Source organism: Hemibagrus wyckioides, linkage group LG14, assembly GCF_019097595.1.
Source record: "Hemibagrus wyckioides isolate EC202008001 linkage group LG14, SWU_Hwy_1.0, whole genome shotgun sequence".
Lineage (NCBI taxonomy): Eukaryota > Metazoa > Chordata > Actinopteri > Siluriformes > Bagridae > Hemibagrus > Hemibagrus wyckioides.
Window position 1 is genome coordinate 11,136,151 of NC_080723.1, and position 23,929 is coordinate 11,160,079.

Here is a 23,929-nt window from a genome sequence, read left to right on the forward strand (position 1 = left end):
CTTGTCAACATTACTGAAAAATAATAGACCTTGTCTGTGTTTTTAGTCCTAATTAGTGTAATAGTCTAAGATTTATTTATGGTAGTTTTGCATACAGTAAATTACTGTAATTTAATGGTTTTCTGCTGGCACCCTGTTTTTTTTTAAACTGTGTTTTACAGGATATTTTTAACAATTTAGCTCAGCATTCCTAAACTCTTTAATAGTGTTTCAGAAAACATTACAAACATGAGCTCTATAACAGCTCTTAAATTATATTTTGTTAAATAATAATTTGATGATTTAACATGTTTATCATATCATAAATAATTTACTAGCTTCAAGCCAGTGGCAACACATTTTTTATAAGAAAGCTCTTGACTGAATGAAGGACACACATCAATCTCTTGATGGAACTGTATTTATTCGAGAGCGAGAGAGACGCTATAATGCATCCTGTCAATAAGGACGAGTGAGAAGCTCAAGGTCGAACATTCAATTAGAGAGCGTGCGGGAAGATAAGGGAGGGAGAAATGGAGGCGGTCACATGCTGTCACCGTCAACAACCAATCCGTGTGATGTGCTGAAGTGAAGTGATCCAGTATTCACTCACTTTTATTAAAACTAGACGGTGTCTGAACTGCTTTCACAATATCTTAATGTATATTAGTTACAACACTGTGCTCCAGGTGGATTATAAGCTTATCCCATGACCTTTACAGTCATTTTTCATCAGAGGCTTTAGCTATGTATAGTAGAGGATTATTTGTTCTTGTGTTTCTTGAACAAGGCATAGAGTACTTTCAGTGTTGCTGGGACGTCTTGGGACACAATATCTGAAGAAGGAGAAGAAAAACAAGGCACAGAAGGCAGTGAATCATGCAGGCATCACCTCATAACAGTGTACAGAGATGTAGTGAAGGTGTATCAAATGCAAATTAAATAATGATCAATTATTTATAATTATACATATGGACACACTATTTATTAGTGTATCCTGTGTCTCTTTCTGTGGTGCAGTAAGAGCGGGAAGCTGACTGATCCTCCTCATTTTCATTCTGGTTCTGTACATAGATTAATGAATGATTATTGAGATGATTGATTATGATCTTTGAGCAGCAAATGATTCTTACTTAATTATTGATGTCCTTGAATGATTTCTTTTCTCTCTGACAGTAAATCCAGCATGTTCTACACATACAAACTGTCACTGTTGTGTTAACACATGAAATATCCACTACCCTACATTTGATAAAGGGCTCATGATGCCACACAGTCAGGGAGGATATTAACATACACTAATGACCAAAGGTTTGTGATTACCTGACCATTAGACCCATGTGTAGGTCCTCCCCATATCTTTGCCACATAGTTAGAAATTGTCTTTGAATACTGTATACCATATTCTAAAATGGAATTGGATGTTTAAAAAGCTAATCCTAATCCCTAACCCATGATCTTTATCCCCTAACCTCCCCTAACACCCTAAAAGTTTAGGTCTACATCCAATTATGTCAGTGCAAATTAATGTCAGTTAACCCTATATAAACACTATATAACATTATAAATATAATTAACTATAACATTCAATTATATAAACACTATACATTTAGTCACTGTCTGTTAGAGGTTTGATGATAGGTATGTTTTAAAAATGTCTAAATGTAGTTGCTGTATGAATTTTTTATAAAGTTTTAAGCTTTGGCAGTTGTTCTCTAGAGATGACTGGATTCCCTACAGAATTTGTTATAGTGGTTGAACACCACTCTCAAACCAATTAAGCTCACATCAAATATCTGGCTCAGCTTTAAGGTTTGTTGTGTTTGTTCCAAATCAAACATTACTCAAGGATATTTCAAAAAGGCAAGGTCAATCTTTCCCCCGATCGTTTTGCACTGACACTGACACTGTACAATACATACTGATAGACTTTTCCAGAGTATATACACTCACTCCACTTCAATAGGAACACCAATCTGTGTAAACTCTAGAGGATGCTGTGTGTGAAAATCCCAGGAGATCAGCAGGTTCTAAAATACTCAAACCAGCCTGTCTGGTACCAATAACCATGCCTTCAGTTAAAGTCCCAGAGATCAGACTTTTTCTTCAATCTGTTGCCTCATTCTAAGGTCTTGACTTGATTTTATACATCACACTGCTGCCATGTGATTTGTTGATTAGATTATTGCATAAAATGCATAGGTGTTCCTAATAAAGTGGACAGTGAATGTATAACTTCTCACTGCTCACCTTCTGGGTCAACATTCTGTACTTGTATTTCTTTGTCATTAAGGAGATCCAGAGCCAGAGTGACGTTATGAAGCTAGAAGTAAGAAAGCCTGCATTATTAACAGTTTCAGCAGATTGACCAAACATCAGTAAACTGGTGTTTTGATGGTCTACAGATTGTAATTTGTAATTTCTAATATAAAATTTAGGATTTTTTCATGCCACATTCAAATAAATAAATATAACTGTAAAATTTATATCCTGAATTTATATATTGAATTTATTTATATAACACTTATTTTAAGTGAATTTAAGTGAATTTTATCAACAGAACAAGATTTTTACCATCTCTGAGTGGCTGGAAGGAGAGAGGTAGAACTCGTAGAGTGGAATGAAGAAGCCCTCCAACTCACCAATCAGCAAAAGCAGAATCACACCATCTGCAAACTGATTATTAGCAATATTAGCGTATTACACTATCGACAGTCGTGCATGTTCTTGTACTCACATCTTACATTAAGCTGTACGGTGGTGTCTTTAGATTCCAGTTATTTATTTCACTGGTCTCATGTCTACTTGCCATCTCTCTACTAATAACATACCATTTGCACAGTAACAATCATTTTACTGCCATATTATCTAATTTGTCACTTTACTACCCTAAAAGTCTATTTCTGTCGTATTTACACTTTAGTTAAGCCTATATTTCATTGTGTGTCCGATCTAATATAGTCTTTTTTTAAACAAGCATGTGATATACAGTATGTTTTGTATATAAAATAATGGCGTATCCATAGCTTATAGAGCTTTACATGTAAATTATTTAGTGCCTTACTTTCTTTGGGGAGATGATCTACCTGTGTTTACTTACCTGTTTCTCGATGTCAGACACCTGCAACCTTAATGGTGACATGTTCTTATTGATAAAGTGTAAGAGTGCCTGTAGATAAAGTGGACAATTCCAAAATGCATCAGCAGTTAATTTACAGTATAACCAAGCTGTTTTGACTGTTTTACTGTTTGATTTGGAAGTGTTGTACAGTAGCATTTTACCTTTTCCACTGTGGCAATTTTGTGTGCCTCAAGCTTGAGCAGTTCATCTATGGGATCGTCTTATGATAAAAAAGACAAAATATTCTCAGGTGCACTCGTGTTATTAATGATTATGCAACCTCAAGTAAAGAGAAAGGACCCAAATAAAATCTTTTGGCTTACTTTTAGATCCTTCTGTATCCTCACTGAAAACAAAGTGATAATATGAGTGAATATAATACCTTTTAGGACATTTTTCATTTTTTCATTTCATTGTCTGTACCGCTTATCTGAACTATCATCGGATCACGGGGAGCCTGTGCCTATCTCAGGCGTCATTAGGCATCAAGGCAGGATACACCCTGGATGGAGTGCCAGCCCATCGAAGGGTACATGCACACACTCATTCACTCAGGCAATCACACACTACGGGCAATTTAGAGACTCCAATCAGCCTCGAAGCAGGTCTTTGGACTGTGGGAGGAAACCGGAGCACCCAGAGGAAACCCACCAAGCACAGGGAGAACATGCAAACTCCACACTCCACACACAAACTCTTTTAGGACATATCATGTATATTTATTTTTTAAATTGTTATTTATAATTATACCTTTGCAAAGTGATGCATTCGATCTGCTTGTCAGATTTGATGCCACCCTTGTTAACCTGCATATTGAAAAGCAGTAGGTAATGTACAATGATGTTCGTTAAATTTAACAGCTTTAGAAAATATTCAGAGCTGGAAAACGATATTCTGTAGACAGGGAGCTCAAGACAAGCAGATTTCCAGTCTATTAGTTAGTCTTGTCCATTTGTAAATATGTAATTAAAAATTCACCTCAAACATGACGACTTCCACACTGACATTTTGGGGAAGGGCCAGTTCAGGTTGGTAACGCTTCACCATGGCCACCATCAGATGCAGAGTTGCCAGAAGGTCTCGACTGTGGATGACTAAACAGCAGAAGGAGCCTTAATCACACACTCATGCTTATTAGACAGTTACATATTGGGTCCTCTTGGGGCCTCCATTAACCCTCATGACCATTAACCCTTGTTTAATCCACTAAATGAGTTGTATTCTGTCTCACATGTAGTCCAATTTACACAATAGTGTCAGCTAATGAATAATGGTACAGACATTTAAGTTCATATGCGTAATGTAATAAAATAGAATGTATTAATGACGGTGACATAAATTTCATTAGGCAGATACAGATAATAAAGTATAGGACCAATAATTACTCACGCTTGGCACTCCATTTAGCTTTGCTGTTTGCTTCATCACCAAACCCTAGCTCCTTGTTGAGAACCTGCAGAATCAACTCCAGTTTGGACATCTGGGCAGCACTGGTTAGTGCGATCTCCTCTACTGCCAAATGCACTCCTCCTAACCTGCCTTATATTAAAAATTATGCAAAAAATTTTACACAGACCAACATTTGTGTAATGGCTGTTGCACTGACAAGGAATGCCAATTTCTTACCAAGTAGGTGATGAATCACAAGTCCATCATAGACATCTTCCTCCAGATTCTGGACCACAATGTGCTCTGGCTTCAGAGTGCTGTTGATCCATTCTACCAGCACCTGTTGTTCAGCTAGACATGTCAGATAAAGACATAACAGCTCCACAGTAAAGGGCATGTAGAATAATATAATCAGGACCTCACCTCTTTAAGCTTCACTAGTTTTGGATCATTTAAAGATGAAGGCTGGATTATCTTTCTTCTTTCTCCTGCATAATGAAATAAATTCAGTGGGGCATCACATTTTACATTTCAGCACCCTTCACAGGAAGGCTTTTCATGTTTTATTTGGTAATGAAACAGAAGATTAAAAGACTAATACAGGTTTCCATGATATTCACTCATATTAAAAAGGTAGCAGCTTATTAAAGGTAACGGTTTTACAGTAAATCACTCACCTTGGAAAGCTCCCTCATTACCTTGCTCAAATTCCACCACTTTATCCATTTGATGTTCTCTGATTAATTATACATAAATAAAACCAATAAGTAAACACCCAATGGTTTGAATAAACATATTTAATAGCAAGCTCAGACTGAATTAGTTATTCGATCTGTTTTTGTGCTAATTTGCTGGTATATAGTGGCTTTAGTAATATAAGATATTATCTCACATTCATTCATTATGTTGGTTTGACAAAAGCATTATTATTATTCAGAGACCCAATGTTTCTGTACTCTACTCCTCCTAAACCTTTCAAACTTCACCAAACATGATTTTCTTTTTAATTTATCGGACTTACAGTTTTTCCAGTTTCCCCATAGTAGATGATCAATCATCAATTAAAAATCTCCCATTGACTTACACTGTTTAGAGCCTGGCTCAGAATTTTTATTATTCAAACTCCAACTTGTCAAAGCTCACACACACATATGTGCACATGGCCTGAAGCCCTTCTTCTCTCCCTTTCACTCTGTCAATGTAGACCTTCATCTACATATCTACCAATGCCACACACTCTCTCCATACCTTTTTTTTTACCTTTTTATCTACCAGCAGCACATTGATGCTCTCTCTCATCATATACACTATATTGCCAAAAGTATTCGCTCACCTATCCAAATAATCAGAATCAGGTGTTCCAATCACTTCCATGGCCACAGGTGTATAAAATCCAGCACCTAGGCATGCAGACTGTTTTTACAAACATTTGTGAAAGAATGGGTCGCTCTCAGGAGCTCAGTGAATTCCAGCGTGGAACTGTGATAGGAGCGCACCTGTGCAACAAATCCAGTCGTGAAATTTCCTCGCTCCTAAATATTCCACAGTCAACTGTCAGCTGTATTATAAGAACGTGGAAGTGTTTGGGAACGACAGCAACTCAGCCACGAAGTGGTAGGCCACGTAAACTGACGGAGCGGGGTCAGCGGATGCTGAGGCGCATAGTGCGAAGAGGTCGCCAACTTTCTGCAGAGTCAATCGCTACAGACCTCCAAACTTCATGTGGCCTTCAGATTAGCTCAAGAACAGTGTGCAGAGAGCTTCATGGAATGGGTTTCCATGGCCGAGCAGCTGCATCCAAGCCATGCATCACCAAGTGCAATGCAAAGCGTCGGATGCAGTGGTGTAAAGCACGCCGCCACTGGACTCTAGAGCAGTGGAGACGCGTTCTCTGGAGTGACGAATCGCGCTTCTCCATCTGGCAATCTGATGGACGAGTCTGGGTTTGGCGGTTGCCAGGAGAACGGTACTTGTCTGACTGCATTGTGCCAAGTGTAAAGTTTGGTGGAGGGGGGATTATGGTGTGGGGTTGTTTTTCAGGAGCTGGGCTTGGCCCCTTAGTTCCAGTGAAAGGAACTCTGAATGCTTCAGCATACCAAGACATTTTGGACAATTCCATGCTCCCAACTTTGTGGGAACAGTTTGGAGCTGGCCCCTTCCTCTTCCAACATGACTGTGCACCAGTGCACAAAGCAAGGTCCATAAAGACATGGATGACAGAGTCTGGTGTGGATGAACTTGACTGGCCTGCACAGAGTCCTGACCTCAACCCGATAGAACACCTTTGGGATGAATTAGAGTGGAGACTGAGAGCCAGGCCTTCTCGTCCAACATCAGTGTGTGACCTCACAAATGCACTTCTGGAAGAATGGTCAAAAATTCCCATAAACACACTCCTAAACCTTGTGGACAGCCTTCCCAGAAGAGTTGAAGCTGTTATAGCTGCAAAGGGTGGACCGACGTCATATTGAACCCTATGGATGAGGAATGGGATGTCACTTAAGTTCATATGCGAGTCAAGGCAGGTGAGCGAATACTTTTGGCAATATAGTGTATCTTTCTCTCAATCTACTCGTGTCACTCTCAGTCAATCTGACTTTCTACCAGTAACTGTCTTCCTGCCTGTATGTCTGTCTGACTTTAAACTATCTATAAACTGACAAAACAGTTGTCAAGCCAACATCTACATTTGTCACGACAAGCTTTCCCTATCTAGGTCTTTAGTTCATGATATGAAGAAGACATTACAAATAAAATCACTCAGTTTCAACACCAGCCAAAGAAGACATTTGTTCTAAATGAACTCTGATTGCTTCAGTGAAGGAAGGGAACACTTGCAGTCTGCAGCAGTTTTTGCTTTTTCACTTTATTTTCCACTCTTTCACACACACACACACACACACACACATACACACACACACACACACACACACACGAGCACTGACACAACAAACTGACAGAGAAAACATCTCTGAAACAGATGGAGATAGAAGTGTTTATTTGTGTGTGGTGATGGTTGTCAGGCCTATTTGCCTCAAGTTGACAGAAGCCTTCGCTCCACATTTCAACACACATCTGAATAAACAGGCCTACCTTCAGCAGCGGATCAGCAGCACACACACTCTGGCCTTACTCTCTGCCCTGACTCGTCCCTTTTGCATGTCTTTGCAGATCAACAATGTGACAATCAAAATCCCACCCCAGCAGACAGTCACAGGTTTAACCCTCTTGTTTACAGTCCTTTCCCAGCAATGGAAAGAAGGAACAAAAGTAAACTGCGAATAAACGCTAGGCTACTTCTGTTAAGGAAGAGGTAGTGAAGAAATAGCTTCCTCTTACATGGTTTCAAGGCGGAAACTGAACAACGCCGTGGTTTTGTTGCTCTGCACATCTGTTTAAATATGTTACTGCAGTCAGCTAAAGTCAGCATTTTAACATTTCAAGTGAATATTCTATTAATACATTTGAAATATTTGACTGTAGAAAGCTAAGTGATGTGTGACAGTCAGCAGTAGTTTTAAGCAGTGGTGTATGTAGTGTAGTTCCTTTATTATTATTATTATTATTATTATTATTATCCATATTGCTCAATTTCATCTCTGTGCTTGAAGAGAATTTGTTTCTGACTTTAAATAATACTAATTGTAATTGCTCTATGGCATTCTTTTCTCAGAAAAAAAAATCTACACATCTTCATTCTCTCACTTTCTTTCTCTCTAAGTCAAGTGTTGAGACTCAGACTCTCCGTGACAAGGAAGAAGCAGTAATTTGGGCAGGGAAGTTACCATGGTTACCTGGCAAATAGACAAGACCCGATTAGCTCTCAAATAAACAGAGATTAGAAGCACAGTATTCACCTTAACAGAAAGGAAGCAAGTGGTTTACAGCCTTACTTACTCTCTTAATAATAATAAATGACCAGATGATGATTTTTTGGTTATTTTATTCATATTTAAACATTTAATTGTGTACCTGTATAAGCATTATGTTAACATGCATGCAAATTATACCATATTAAATATTTAAAGGACTCTAACTTCACTGTATGTATGTGTGGAGTTTCACATGTTCTCAGTATCCATGTGTCTTCCACAGGGTTTTCTGGTTTCCTCCCAAAAATCATCAAATTCTAGTCCTTTATACATTTTGACTACTTTACATTTTCCCTGTGTGTATGTGTGTGTGTGTGTGTGTGTGTGTGTATACCATATGATGGATTAACATCCCATCCAGGGAATATCCCAGCCCCATTCCCAGTACTCTTGGGATAAACTCAGATTAATGGAGATGAATGAATCAATGTTTTATCCTGCAGCTATATGGACCTCACTTTGATGAAACCTTACTTATTTGAAATACGTTTTTGAGATATTGTAACACAAGTGGTACAAGTTTGTGATGCATTAAGAAATACTTGTCCATCATTTATTAAACTATAGTGTCCTTGGGAAGAAAGATTAACCTTTTAATGTACACGGCAGTTTAACACTAGAATATGCTCATGACACTGCTCAATTCACATTGTAGTAGATTATAGCAGACTTTTCATGAACAGAGAGATTTCTGAAGTGTGCGCATTAACTCATGGTGTTGCAACAGATTTGTTTTAATAAGATTTGATAGTTGTGAATGTATTTATTCCTTTAAAGCAGCTGAGGAGCAGTTTTCCTCATTTCTTCCTGTAAAGAAGGTAATAAAAAGAAGATTGATTGCTGTGTAATTGAGTGTAATCTTGTGATGGGCTTATTGATTTCCATAGCCAGTTCTTTAGTTATTTATAACTCTCTTTTTTGTTTGATGTTTATTTTGTATTATTGTATTATGGGCTGTATTATTTTCAACTCATACAAATCACAATGCAATTGATGCTTGACTACTGACTGTTGTCTTGACTATTTCTCCATGCTGAGCAGGAAAAGACCGGGGAAAATTCTCAGCTACACTACCAATACCTCATTTAGTATTCTCAGGATAGGCCTGATTTCGAAGTCCAAAGACTTCCTATATGAAGCAAAATAGTGCAGCTGTTTGTACACAATCATGGCAGGTCTTATGGAGAAAGTGTGTGTCCAGGTTGATAAGCACAAACCCGATTCTGTATTCAAGTCAATACACACATTTACCTTATGTGAAGCGTTGGTAGACTGACTCTTATGTAACTGATAAATAATTTGTAACCTGAACAAACAAACAAAAAAATAATAATTACAGAAACACAATATATGTATAAATGTTTAATAATTGTAAGAATACATTCATAATATATATCATATTTTAAATAATCCATAGTGTATACAGATCATAAAATATCCAAAAGTCAAGCGTTTATTAATCTAATTTAACACTGTTGGGAGCAGTGAGCCTTGTTTTCATAAATTATGCATAGTAGCGTTTGAGTTATATTTAGTGCTTTCTGACAGAACAGCAGCATCTGTACCTAAGAGCATAAAAAGACAGGCAACATGTGTAAATAAATGTTCATAAATACAGACAGTGGGCATATGGCAGCATGGGCATCAGTGAGGCAGAAGGTAAGCGTTGATCCGCAGTGAAACTCTCTTTACTCCATCACTCAGCACTTTTGTAGTTGGTGAAGAGGTTATACAGGACTCTCAGAGTAGCCTTCAGGTTTAAATTTACAACATCTACAACACACACAGACAGCGTAGAGCAACAAATAGTGGAGTGTTAGAGAAAAGTGGTAGCAGTTCTAGCATAGTCAGATATTCAAAATGCAAGACAGTGCATTTCTCCCTGAGCCCAAGAAACCATTACAGTTTTGAAGGAAAGATATTAGAATCTGCCTGTAGAACAGTCACATCTACCACTTTCCACAATCTTCATCCCAAGCCAAACCTGACAAACTGTCTAGATAATGGTGCTTCTTTTCAAACTATTAATCCTATTACTTTTGAAAGTATTCTGCTGCATATTCAGCACCTGGAGTACTGTGTGATAATGCGTTGCGTACCTGTCACTAATATTGTCACAGGCCATATGTTCATGCGAGGAGCCTACAAACTCACAGGTGACTCTATGTTTCTCTTTGTTTATGTCTTGCAAAAAAATCCATGAGCCTTAGCTTTATAAGACTGAGAATCTATAACATAGCAGTACTGCAAAATGAGATCAGGAGTCTGTTAGCCCTATAACAGTGAACTACACATTGATCTGATTCTAGGTTCATTTTAACCAGTGTTTGTGAATCTAATAATGTTTAAAGATGAATCCAGGAGACAGCCACATCTACAGGAATGTTTGAACAATAAAATTTGAAACAGATACAAACCTTATGGTTTATTAGTCAATCTATAAATATTCTAAAGGGAAAAAATAGAGAACTGTGCATAGTGTGGATGGTTATATGGTAAATGTCGCCATCTACTGAACAAACTACATACTACAGGTCAGATGCTATATTTCAGCCGCACTGTAAGCACTCGACTGTCATTACTTTAAATCGCTGTGACTCATACAAGTGATTTACACTAAGAGAAATTATTCTCACTGCTGGTGTTCAAGCAGAGTAAATGATTAATAACTCAGTACCTTCTGGTCGAGCTTTGGGTTTCTTCAGTCCTCCGTCCTGCATCAACTCAAAGGCAAATGCTACATTATGCACCTGGGGCACACAAATAGTGTACATTAAATTTCTCAGTCCTCAAAATACCATTTTTATGCTATAGAGCAGTCAGTGCAGCTGAATGAATGAGGAGCTGTACTCACTTTCTGTTCAAAGCTCTCTGGTGTGAGGTAAAAATTATACAGCGGAACAAAATAACCTTCCAATAGGCCCATCAGCAGCACCAGATATACACCATCTGCAAACTGTCAACACACACACACACACACATGATATATTGATATATTAATGCTTAGATGTGAACAGATACAGGCTATGTATGGAATTCTGGAAGTCTTTTGAGGATATATAAAGCGCTTTAAGAAACAGAAGAGAAGAGAAAATTAAATCAGTTTGGCTCACCTGTGACTCCAGCTCAGTGACTTCCAAATTCAGTTTGTTCAGGTGTTTATTCACAAAAGTGATCAGTGACTGAGAAAAATAATGAACCAACCATCAATCAATCAATCAATCAATCAATCAATCAATCAATCAATCAATCAATCAATCAATCAATCAATCAATCAATCAGTCAATCAATTTATATAATAGGTCTACTAATATTAGTTGGTGGCTTGTGGTGACTTGTGCTATATCTAATAAAGGTTAAAGCTTTAACTTTAAAGTGATTTTATATCTTAAATACAGTAGAGATTAACTGCATCATAAAGGCTGTGAGAAGGTGTTTTTACCGTCTTGACCACATTGAGCTTGTCAGGTGCATGGTCCAATAAGGTGTCAAAGGCATCCCTCTCTGTACCCACAAAACAACACATGCATATTATAAATGAAATATATTTTACGTAAAGTTATTCTACTGTTTTACATGACTCTATGGCCAAAGGTTTGTGGACACCTGACCATCACAGACACATATGTGGTTCTTCCCCACAGAGGAGCTGTTTGTGTGTTGTAGCATTAAGAGTTCCCTTCACTGGAACTAAGGTGTCCAAACCTTATTCCAGCATGACAATGTCAGTGTGCTCAAAATAAGCTCCATGAGGACATAGTGATGTTAAGTTTGGAGTGGATGAACTCCTGACCTCAACCCCACTGAACTGGGGATGAACTGGAATACTACCCCCCAGACCACCTCACCCATCAGTGTCCAATCTCACTAATGCTTTTGTGACTGAATGGGAAATCACCGCAGACATGATCCTAGTGGAAAGCCTTCCCAGAAGAGAAGATCTTATTATGCTAGTGAAAAGGGAATACATCTGGAATGAGAAGTTCAACAAGCACACATGGTGTGTAGGTCCACAAACCTTTGGCATTGTAGTGTACTTGTCAGATATAGAGCTCTTGTCTGATATCTGTCTAATGTTTACCAACATATTTCCTACTCACCAAATCTTCCCATCATCATCCTGCAAAAGAACAGGAGTAATAAAATGGTTACATGCTGTGTACCAAGCTTCATCTGACCACTAGATGCCACTAAGGGACTAGTCACACGCTTCACTTACTCTGTAGTAGTTGTGAGTTCTTTTGTTATGCGTGAAGTGTGTAAGATGCCCTCCTTTTTCTAAAGAAGATAACAAAATTAAAATCTTTAGTATTTATCTCATATGATATGCATTCTCTGTTATAGACAAGCTTACACACCTTGACTACCACCACATTTACAGAGACATGCTCAGGGAGTCTGATTGGGGCCATAAAGTGCATAGCCAGAGTCACCAGCAAGTAAACGATGGCCACCAGGTTCTTCGAGTGGATTGCTGAAGGTGGAGAAAAAAACAGGGCACAACTTTTAGCCTTTCATAATTCTGGATGAATGTGTTGCAGTGAGCAGTATGAATAAGCACACACTCCTCACAGTGTTGTACTCACAATCAACTCCCCAGTCTATCGTCCAGCCCTGAGGTCGGAGCAGTTCATTCACTGATTCCAGAACAGTCTGTAGTTTCTGTTTCTGACCGATCTCTGATTGGGTCACTTCTGCTACATTCAGCTTACGTCCTGACAGCTTCTCTGTTTGAGATCACACACACACACACACATACACACACACACACAGAGCTGTTCTCAATGTAAGTTAAAACAATGAAAAATAAAATCTGTCAATCGGAGTATTAAATCATTAAAAGATTTGCTCTTTCTTACTTATTTACTCTATGTTTTCTTACCAAACAGTTTTTGCAGCACCTGTCCATCATAGAGATCCTCTTCTATATCTTTAACAATGATCCTCTCTTCCTCCAGCTCATTATTGATCCAGTCTATCAGAACCTGGGTTTATTGTGAGTAACAAGCGTTGTTAAGGCAATACTGATCAGCCTTATCACTACTGGGCTTCTTGTTGCCTCTAAACTCAGTTTTGTTTTGTTTTTTTGCCAAAAGAGGGAATGAGAAACACACCTTCTGTAGCTCTTTAAACTTGGGATTTTCTCTAGACGTGGGGTCTAACATAATCCTCTCTGCATTCTCCTCTGTGAAGAGAATAAGACATAATGAAAGTGTTCAATCAGTTAGAAACCTTAAGCTCAAAACAAAAAAGGAAAGCTTTTGGGTATTTTAGAAAGCTGCAGTTCTTGTAAAATAAACCAACCAACCAACCAACCAACCAAATAAATAAATAAATATATATATATATATATATATATATATATATATATATATCTATCTATCTATCTATCTATCTATCTATATATATATATCTCCACTATGATGCTGTGTGAGTCAGTACGTCTGCACTTCTGCCCATTTCTATGTAAAGACATAGATGAAATCTTTCCACTTCTCTGTGACTCAGAGGTCATTCTGAGAAACACTGGGTGGTTCCAAATATTGCCAAAGAGAAATTACATTCACACTCAGTGACATTTAAACTCATTTAGGTCTAAACTTTGTTTGTGTAGACAATACGCTGAAACAAATCACAAAGCTTATTCTTACAATTCTCGACAAAAATATGCAAAAACAGCATTACAGTCATAGAGCTAGCTGAAAGTGTGTAAGAGCAGGAGCAGTGTTTCATATACACAATTTTATTCATTGCCTGTATTCCTGACTTATAGCTGAATATTAATTCAAATGTTTTCATTCCTTTATTGATTTCCAGTATCAGAGGAAGAGGCAGCTTGGTAAGAGGCAGCAAATTTGAGTCATCCAGACAAGGCGGAATTTACACATGACTCGCCTGCCTTACTCATTACATTACACTTTTACATGTTTAAAGCTTCCTGCAAGGGAACAGATGAAAATGCGCTAGATGAAAACATTTGTATTATATTTCAGAGTTACATTAAGTGCATTCAGCTTTATCATAAATAAGCCATGGCTATAATAATAATAATAATAATAATAATAATAATAATAATAATAATAATGATAAAAAGACAGAAATTACCCATGATGCAAATACAGAGTGTGTTCAAATCCCTCCTGATAGTAAGACAGATAATTGAGTTAATCGAATTAATGATGAAAGAGGACTATGTTACCTAGCAGCATGTCTTCTGGGAGCAGGTCAGTACTGGTAGGGAGGAGAGGAGCATTGATGGCATACTTCCCTTCTTCCTGAAGGTCACTCACTAAAGACACACAAACATCAAAGACAATATGCCACTTAAGAAGGGGATTTCTATTTTATTTGTAGAACTTTTGTCACAACGGCCTTTTTTATTTGATATATGATCTGGAATAACCCACAGATACAACAGATCCTACACCCAAATTATCCCTGTTTCCTCTTTTCTCTATTCCCCTTTCTTAACAGGTCACTAATGTCTATCCACAGAGATATAAATGTAATCTACTTCCCCTTTGGTTCTACAGTGCGCCGGATTACTTTCATATGCCGCTGCCACCATATCGTATGGGTAGGTGGAGGCAAAGATTCATATCAGAGATGCCAAAACACAGCCACACCCTCTCTGTTAATGTTGTCATAGAGCTAAGAAGCTAAATTAAGTCTCACCTCTGAACTTTTCTAAAGTTACAAACTACAAAAATGATTTCAGAAAGTGATTACATCCTTAATTTCCTGTACACACAGATCTACTGAGAGGCTTGCAAGGGGAGCATGTACTGGATGTTGGAACAAACTGTCATTTCCTTTGCAATTACAGCCTAAGCATTTATCATAATTATGCTATTTGCTCCCAAAGTGGGTGCGCAGGCTAGATAATCTCTGGACTCTCTGGCTCTGGACACAAACTAATCTGATCTAACAGAGAAGCCAGGCTTGCCGGGTATAAATCATCACAGAATCCCTGAATTTACAGGAGGGAGTGCAACACTAATCCATGCGAGCAGTAAAACCTATGGACTGTACGAGCAAAAAATATCAGGCATTCCATATAATGTCTACTGAGCTGCACTACACATAGTCAGGGAGACCAATTCTTAATAATAATAACACAACAGAGTTCGCTTTGAAGGACATTTGCGGTATCCAACAAGTAAACACATTATTTTCATTCATTGATTCCCTTCAATGCAACACTACCTTGCTTTTTTCTCTTAGTCCCACACAGTAGCCCAGCCATATCGTAAATACAGTCCGGGATCCAGCAGGTACCCTTAAGAAAATGACGGCAGAAAGGGTGTGTGTGTGTGTGTGTGTGTCCACGCACACATTCAGTGGGCTGCTGTTTGTGGGGCTATGGCATTGAATCCGGCTTTTGCTGCCGTTATTTCTGTCATGCACAACCCCCTACACTTTGCTGCTCCTGTTTCACTAGGCGACAGGAGAGGAGGGGAGAGGACAAGAACAGCTAGGAAATCATAACATGGCTGAATCGTAAAGGACAGGAAAGCGCAGGTAGCCTGGCAGTTCTGTATAATGTAATATTTTATATGCTGATGTGTGCATGAAAATAGGTTGCATGAAAAGTGGACATTTCCTTATAGATACGGGCAACAGCAGTGCCAAATAACATCATAAAACAAATCCAGAGACAGCCTTGAAATCTTGCTTATCAGCTTATGTGTGCAGATTTCTAAAGCCATTAAAAAATAAATAAAATAATAATAATAATAATTATTATTGTATGTATTGTTTATTATTTTTTTTCTTACTGATGTACAGTATGTTGTCCTGGACTGAAGATTTGATTGAACATTTTAAATTAATCAGCAAACCTTTCCATACTGTTGAGCTGCTAATTCTTAAAAGCAAACTGGGTTCATCTCCTAAAACCGTTTTTCATGTACAAGGCCATTAGCAAAGTGCAGCTGAGTCGGCTGCATCTCACTGCCTTGTCACAGAGCACCACTTATAGTCAGTACAGATCAATACAACTGCAACTTGTATACTGATCATTTATACAGGTACCGAGTACAGATCAAATTTTTTTGCCATTTTCTGCCCTACAGGCTTGATGACACCTGAAACTGAACTAAGAAACAGAGGGTGCACTGCAAAAAAAAAAATATATATATCTCAAGTAAAATATCTTGGATATAGGCAAATATAGCTAATATTTCTCCATAAGTCATTTTTTAAAACAAATATAATATTAAAATTATACATTGTGTACTCATTTTATACTTGAAATGCTCTTATTCTATTGGCAGATCATTTCAATTATTTTATATATTTATTTCTATAAAGTATCCATCCATTTTCTATACCTGCTTTATTCATAATTAGGATCACAGGGATCTGCTGGAGCCTATCCCAGCACACACTGGGCCAAAGGCTAAAGGAAAAAATATGATTAAAAACAATTTCAAGCATGAAATGATCAAATCTGTCTAGGAATAGGATGAATGATCTTATATTAGTTATATAATAATCACATAATAAACAATATTAGAGGACTTTTCCTTTATTCAAGATATGTTCATGTGCTAAGATATCATTTGTTGCAGTGTGACAAGCTACTTAAAATATAAAATAACCTTCACATGGATGCAAAATCAAGCTATATTTACAGCTTGTCTCTAGGAAGGCATCTTCTACAAGATATATTAAAAGCTATTTGAACTTGGACACACATGGAGTCACCGTAAATGTAGCTCTGGATATTTCTGGAGTGAGGCTGGTTAGATATGACACATAACTGGCAAATGAGCAAAGAGGGAAGAGGGTGTGCTGATTTATACAGTGTCTTACTGCATTTTTATTATTACATACATGACCACAACTACAGTTGTGCTGTCAAATAATTAAACAGGTTTAAATTTACAATTAGCAAATTATATATATATGCTAACAGCAGATGATCAAATATACCAGTGTAAGTGCTAAAAATATTCACAACTTACTTTTAGTAACTTTCTTCTGTGGCACTTGTGTCACTACAGTCAATAAACGCTGCAGAATGAGACTGCGAGCATGCGGAAAGCAGTGACTTGCATTTATGCAACTGCACTTAATGCTTGTCAGAGAGTAGCATGTGGATGGTCACGGGCACGCAGTTCCTCCTTGCTTATCTGAGAAAAACCTAACTTGTGCATTAGGAAATATAACAGTAGGAGCTCTGATGGTCTGCTACTAAAGTTCTTAACTAAATGAATGGCGCATGGTTTGTTCCTGGTGCAAAAATTTAGTTGCCTTTAAGCACATTTTTACTTAGCAATTCAAACATCCTTATTCCAGAATATCATCATGTTTATTTCCTTAAAGTCAACCACACAAATTCAAATAATAAGGTGAAAAAGAAGTCGTATTCAAATTCAAAGAAATACACTATATTGCCAAAAGTATTCGCTCACCTGCCTTGACTCGCATATGAACTTAAGTGACATCCCATTCCTAATCCATAGGGTTCAATATGACGTCGGTCCACCCTTTGCAGCTATAACAGTTTCAACTCTTCTGGGAAGGCTGTCCACAAGGTTTAGGAGTGTGTTTATGGGAATTTTTGACCATTCTTCCAGAAGCGCATTTGTGAGGTCACACACTGATGTTGGACGAGAAGGCCTGGCTCTCAGTCTCCGCTCTAATTCATCCCAAAGGTGTTCTATCGGGTTGAGGTCAGGACTCTGTGCAGGCCAGTCAAGTTCATCCACACCAGACTCTGTCATCCATGTCTTTATGGACCTTGCTTTGTGCACTGGTGCACAGTCATGTTGGAAGAGGAAGGGGCCAGCTCCAAACTGTTCCCACAAAGTTGGGAGCATGGAATTGTCCAAAATGTCTTGGTATGCTGAAGCATTCAGAGTTCCTTTCACTGGAACTAAGGGGCCAAGCCCAGCTCCTGAAAAACAACCCCACACCATAATCCCCCCTCCACCAAACTTTACACTTGGCACAATGCAGTCAGACAAGTACCGTTCTCCTGGCAACCGCCAAACCCAGACTCGTCCATCAGATTGCCAGATGGAGAAGCGCGATTCGTCACTCCAGAGAACGCGTCTCCACTGCTCTAGAGTCCAGTGGCGGCGTGCTTTACACCACTGCATCCGACGCTTTGCATTGTACTTGGTGATGTATGGCTTGGATGCAGCTGCTCGGCCATGGAAACCCATTCCATGAAGCTCTCTGCGCACTGTTCTTGAGCTAATCTGAAGGCCACATGAAGTTTGGAGGTCTGTAGCGATTGACTCTGCAGAAAGTTGGCGACCTCTTCACACTATGCGCCTCAGCATCCGCTGACCCCGCTCTGTCAGTTTACGTGGCCTACCACTTCGTGGCTGAGTTGCTGTCGTTCCCAAACACTTCCACGTTCTTATAATACAGCTGACAGTTGACTGTGGAATATTTAGGAGCGAGGAAATTTCACGACTGGATTTGTTGCACAGGTGGCATCCTATCACAGTTCCACGCTGGAATTCACTGAGCTCCTGAGAGCAACCCATTCTTTCACAAATGTTTGTAAAAAGAGTCTGCATGCCTAGGTGCTTGATTTTATACACCTGTGGCCATGGAAGTGATTGGAACACCTGATTCTGATTATTTGGATGGGTGAGCGAATACCTTTGGCAATATAGTGTATGTTTATTTAATTTGAATTAGAGATTTTTATTACAATTATTTTCAGGAGCATTTATTGTGGGGACTTGCACTGACCATAGACATTGGGGGAATGTGACATATTTGATTTGAGGGCGTTTCAGCACTATATTTCAACACTTTAGCTTGCATGAGTGTCAAACAATCAGATAACATAATATTTACTTCTTTGTTTCTCACTTTAGACATGCTAAATTTGGGCCTTGCCATTTTTCATTGCTATTATCACATCATGCATTGCTGTAGTCCCCCTTTTTGGTTCTAAGAACATTGTCCCAGTTGTTCTGTTGAAATGATTGAGTGAGTATGACAATAGACCAAATGTTTTGTCCCAATAGCAAAGAATTAGTTCTGTGCTAATAGCTGCATTAGTACAGCAGAATAGAAGAAAATCATAACAATGTCAGTTTAACTGTAATAAAATATCAAACCTATTAGACTGTGTAACAATTTCCAGTTTAACCAGTCTTTAAATTGTTCTAGCAAGACTGATTACATCTAAATTAATATAAGCATTTGTGTTTAGCAGTCTCTCTCTCTCTCTCACACACACATACACACACACAGAGACACACACACATACACACAAACACACACACTGCAGTGTTCAGGAAAGTGGCAAGAATGAACTCCAGACAAACAAAATTTGGTCTGATAAATTCACCCTAAGACAACAAAAAAGTTACTGCTGAAGAAATTTGTGGAAGTAGTTACCAAAATGACCAGTTCAATTTATTTATCCTGTGCTTTTAACAATGGACACTGTTACAAAGCAGATCATATGATCCCATGCATACAGGAAATGTAGCTCAGAGCCTTTGGGAGCTGTCGTGACACACACACGCATCATACACAATACTACAATCAAACTGGGAGCCAAAGTTGGAATAGATGACTGTGTGTTTACAAAGAAATTTACAAAATAATGTAGAGGAAATGACAAATTACTGTAAAGTTAGGTTTTTTCTTCTGGCTTCTCTTACCACAGCAGGTCACTGATGCACATATTTCATTTGGCATAGGTGTTATGATAAAAACTCTTCCTGTCATATCCCTACTATTTTTATTTCAGCTTGCGAATAGCACTGAGAGCACACTTGTGCAGCCCCTAGTGACTGAGTCAAGAATTGAACCTGAGCCACACAGCATCCTAGCACCTTGGACCCCCAGGGAATTCATATAATGTTACATTTTGTTTAACATTTTGTTTTCTCCAGCTTTTGAAGACTTTGGGAGAGCCTGTAGTCTCTATGCTATAATATTGCAATTTCTCTTCACTGGAACTTAGAGACTCAAACCCTGTTCCAGCATGATGATGCCCCTATGCACAAAGCAGCTCCATGAAGACATGGTGTGTTAAGAGTGGAAGAACTCCAGTGTCCTGCACAGAGCCCTGACTCTGACTCAACCCCACTGAACACCTTTGTGATGAACTGGAATGCCTTTTCGCTAATGATCTCAGTAATGCTCATGTGGTTGAATAAACACACACAGCCACGCTCCAAAATCTAGTGGAAAGCCTTCCCAGAAGAGTGGAGCTTATTATAACAGCAAAACAGGGGAGTGAATATGGAACGGGATGGTCAAAAAGCACATAAGAGTGTTATCAGCAGGTGTCCACAAACTTTTATCTACATACTACGCCGTATGACTGACTCATATAGAAAAATGAATTAAAAATGCAGTGGAAATTAAAGATCAGTATGAATAAGTGAACGAAAAATCATCTGAGGAAAAAAAAACAGCAAGAAAAATTCAGATGACACACAAATAAGAAGGCACTGCACTATGCAAAATAAACACAACAGGAAGGGAACTCTAAAGCTTTCATACTGAAGATATGTCTAATCTTTGTTTTGGTTTAGTCTCTTATGATTGTTTAAAGCAAATTGTTTCCACCATTGGCCACATTCTCATGATCCACCCTAAAGTACCACCCTATAAAAACTTATCTAGAAAATCAGTTTTCCAGCCAGGGGACGTACAATATCCCGAGGGTCTCCAGGTCATTAACAATTCCTTTTCAGGGCCTCATTTTTAATGTCCAGAACAGAGATATAAGAAACGTTCTTCACAGGGAAATGCTGAGAGGAAAAATCTAACAAAGACAGTGGAATAATAATATACATACTGCTGCTATACGGTGCAAGCTGCTATATACAACCCAGTCCCATTAACAACTTTACAATTCCATACATCACTGACTACATTGTTAAGCACACACAACACCAGTCTCAAAGACAAGGTGACTAGCTGGGTAATATATTAATATTTTTTTTGTTGGAAACTCTTTTTGTTGACAAAAATGAAAATACCATATGTCATATGAAATATAAACAAGGTCCTCTATTTGCACTCGCTAATATCACTAAATTGTTTTTCTTGCATGTGTTAAATATAGATTGTTCTATTTATCATTATCCCTAACTGTCTTTTTTATTTTTCCTTTTTTGTTGCCATCTTCTTGTTACCTAACCCTAACCATAAATCAGAGTAAATGACTGGGATAATTTTTTAATAGCATAAAAGCCAACTAACTTACCTAATAAGACACTTTTTTAATGTATCAGAAGAACAGTAATATACTATATGGCCAAAAGTTTGTGGACATCTCACCCATATGTAGTTTGCTTACTGGAACTAAGAGTCCAAACCCTGTGCACCCAGTGAGCTCCAAGAGTGGTAGCATGGAGAGAAAGAACTTCACCTCAACCCCACTAAACAAATTTGAGATGAACTGGAACACAGACTGCACCCTGTCCTCCATGCCTGACATCAAAGCCTGACCACAGTAATTCTCTTGTAACTGTGGTGCTTTGTGTTCATTCAGCCACAAGAGCATTAGTGAAATCAGCCACACTCCAAAATGTAATGGAAAGCCTTCCCAGAAAAGTGGAAGTTCTTATAACAGCAACATGGGAATAAATCTGGAATGGGATGTTAAACAAGCACATATGAGTGTGATAGTCAAATGACACAAACTTTTTCATTAGCTACTGAGATGGACACTACCACACTACTAGTGTGAGAATGTGAGGGTTCTCTCTGCATGAATGAGCCCAAAACATACACAGATGAATAGATGGGAGAAGTATGGGGTTTTAATTTGTCTGCGCATTTTTCTTTCTGTATTGTAATTTCAATTCATAATTGTCTAACCATAATATATCAAAGAGTTGTATGATTATTTAAGGTTTAAAAGATCACAACCTAAACCTGGCTTATCCTGTGCATGTCCTGTCCTCAACAACAAACTGACCACCTGTCATTATGCTATTTCAGCACAGCTGAACAGTCAGCCAGTTCAAACAGTTGAATTTCCGTCATCAGGAACAACTTCCTGAGCAACTTCGTTGTTGATAGACAATACAATGGTAACAATATTCCTCATTTTAAAAATTCAGCAGGCACAGAGGAAGTGCTGAGATATGCATTTGCACAGACAGTCACAAGCTGACAAATAATCTTAGGAGATGGTTAATTCATAGTTTTTCCTGGTGAAAAAAAGGATGAATGTCATTAAATCTGTCAAGTATATTAGGAGTGTTTAGCAATCACATGAAAGAGCTGGCTACAACTCGGTACAGTTCAACAAAGAATGAAAACACACATGCTCTTTCTCTCTCCCTCACACACACACACACACACTTTGCAGCTGTTCACACATGACAGTGTGGTGACCGGTGAAATATAAAACTAAATGGAATGAAACAAAAGTGGAAATGTATTTAAATAAAAGCTCAGACACCAACAGAAGAAGTTATTCAACAAAATCACTAAAGCCTCTGGAGATATAACAAAGGCAGAACAACAGATACTGTTATCTTAACATCCCTGCATTCCTGGCATAGGTGTCTATTTATGTTCATTTCATTGGCACCAGTGTCATTCTGACTTTTTCACATGCCTTCACTAGACTTTTCCTATATTACATACAGTGACTATTCACTCTTATTATCATTCATGTGTATTATTTTTAATGATTTAAATTTCAGGGATGACAAGACATCTCACACACTGCTGAAAATGAAGTGTATTGAAAACAGCACCATGGACAGTAGCTCTATTGTACATCACATGCTCACATGTCATTTAAGAAGTTCAACAATTCAGATTGTTATTTTCACCTTCTCTTGCCTTCTTTTTGCGAGACAGCGTGCCTCCAAGCTTCCCGAGAAAAGACTCGTCCTTCTTCATCTTTCCCGTGTGAGGCGCAGATCTGGTCGAAGTGCCGGACATCTCTCAGACTGCCGGGATTTCCTTTCATACAGGGCTGTGTTTCAAATCCGGAAACGACACTTTCAGTACACTTCAGAGCGCACCTGGTGGTAGCAGAAATGCCACGTTAAAGCACTACCACGGAACAGACAATGGCCAAGCGGAAAGAGGCCTACATTAGGACGACCAGTGAAGGGTGACTCGTTATACAGTCACCGGGTAGCGTATGGAACGCCAAAAGGTTCATAAACATGGAGAATATTTTCGGTCAGGATTATATTGTTAAGATAAGATAAGATAAGATAAGATAAGATAAGATAAGATAAGATAAGATAAGATAAGATAAGATAAGATAAGATAAGATAAGATAAGATAAGATAGAACTTTATTAATCCCGAAGGAAATTCGTTTGCCAGAGACTGCTTCAGATTACAAGAAAAATAAACATAAATAAAAAATATATATAAAAAATAAATGAAATAATCTATACATACAAATGTATTCAAAAGTATAAAATCTATTCGAAAATAGAAATTAAATATAAAACATAAATGAAAAATAAATGAAATATTCTATATATACAAAAATATATTCAAAGTACAAAAAAAAAAAGGTCCTAGAGAACTAGAACATATTGCTCATAATATGATATTGCACATGATGAGATATTGCACCTGGTATGGTATTGCAC

At 38.1% G+C, this 23,929-nt stretch overlaps 2 protein-coding genes across 4 annotated transcripts; both read right to left on the bottom strand.

Moving 5' to 3' along the window:
* Positions 1 to 386: 386 nt before the first annotated feature.
* On the bottom strand, positions 387 to 7,809 carry parvg (parvin, gamma). Its single transcript, XM_058408694.1, has 13 exons — positions 7,583 to 7,809; positions 5,167 to 5,225; positions 4,913 to 4,977; positions 4,727 to 4,829; positions 4,490 to 4,639; positions 4,079 to 4,194; positions 3,851 to 3,906; positions 3,424 to 3,446; positions 3,262 to 3,320; positions 3,080 to 3,148; positions 2,554 to 2,655; positions 2,230 to 2,302; positions 387 to 815 (listed from the first exon to the last, which is right to left on the bottom strand). The coding sequence occupies exons 2-13, from the start codon at positions 5,213 to 5,215 to the stop codon at positions 742 to 744; spliced, it is 939 nt and encodes a 312-aa protein (XP_058264677.1). The 5' UTR covers positions 5,216 to 5,225; positions 7,583 to 7,809; the 3' UTR covers positions 387 to 741.
* Positions 7,810 to 9,710: 1,901 nt separating this feature from the next.
* On the bottom strand, positions 9,711 to 23,450 carry parvb (parvin, beta). Of its 3 annotated transcripts, none has more exons than XM_058408691.1 (13): positions 23,148 to 23,450; positions 14,561 to 14,650; positions 13,476 to 13,546; positions 13,244 to 13,346; positions 12,948 to 13,088; positions 12,720 to 12,835; positions 12,581 to 12,639; positions 12,462 to 12,481; positions 11,804 to 11,865; positions 11,475 to 11,543; positions 11,216 to 11,317; positions 11,039 to 11,111; positions 9,711 to 10,134 (listed from the first exon to the last, which is right to left on the bottom strand). In XM_058408691.1, exons 1-13 carry the CDS (start codon positions 23,257 to 23,259, stop codon positions 10,058 to 10,060), a joined length of 1,095 nt encoding a protein of 364 aa, XP_058264674.1. In that variant the 5' UTR covers positions 23,260 to 23,450; the 3' UTR covers positions 9,711 to 10,057. The 3 variants fall into 3 exon arrangements, with proteins under 3 accessions (XP_058264674.1, XP_058264676.1, XP_058264675.1); XM_058408693.1 differs by lacking the exon at positions 23,148 to 23,450 and adding an exon at positions 17,331 to 17,470; XM_058408692.1 differs by lacking the exon at positions 23,148 to 23,450 and adding an exon at positions 15,568 to 15,723.
* Positions 23,451 to 23,929: the final 479 nt, after the last annotated feature.

Excerpts from the sequence above, each read along its gene's own strand:
- parvg (XM_058408694.1), bottom strand. The coding sequence starts at position 5,215 with ATGGATAAAGTGGTGGAATTTGAGCAAGGTAATGAGGGAGCTTTCCAA. Across the intron at positions 4,195-4,489 it reads AGCTAAATGGAGTGCCAAGC|TCATCCACAGTCGAGACCTT; the intron begins GTGAGTAATTAT and ends TCTGCTGTTTAG. Across the intron at positions 3,321-3,423 it reads GGATACAGAAGGATCTAAAA|ACGATCCCATAGATGAACTG; the intron begins GTAAGCCAAAAG and ends TTTTATCATAAG.
- parvb (XM_058408691.1), bottom strand. The coding sequence starts at position 23,259 with ATGTCCGGCACTTCGACCAGATCTGCGCCTCACACGGGAAAGATGAAG. Across the intron at positions 11,318-11,474 it reads TCACTGAGCTGGAGTCACAG|TTTGCAGATGGTGTATATCT; the intron begins GTGAGCCAAACT and ends GTGTGTTGACAG. Across the intron at positions 10,135-11,038 it reads ACCCAAAGCTCGACCAGAAG|ATGTTGTAAATTTAAACCTG; the intron begins GTACTGAGTTAT and ends TGTGTGTTGTAG.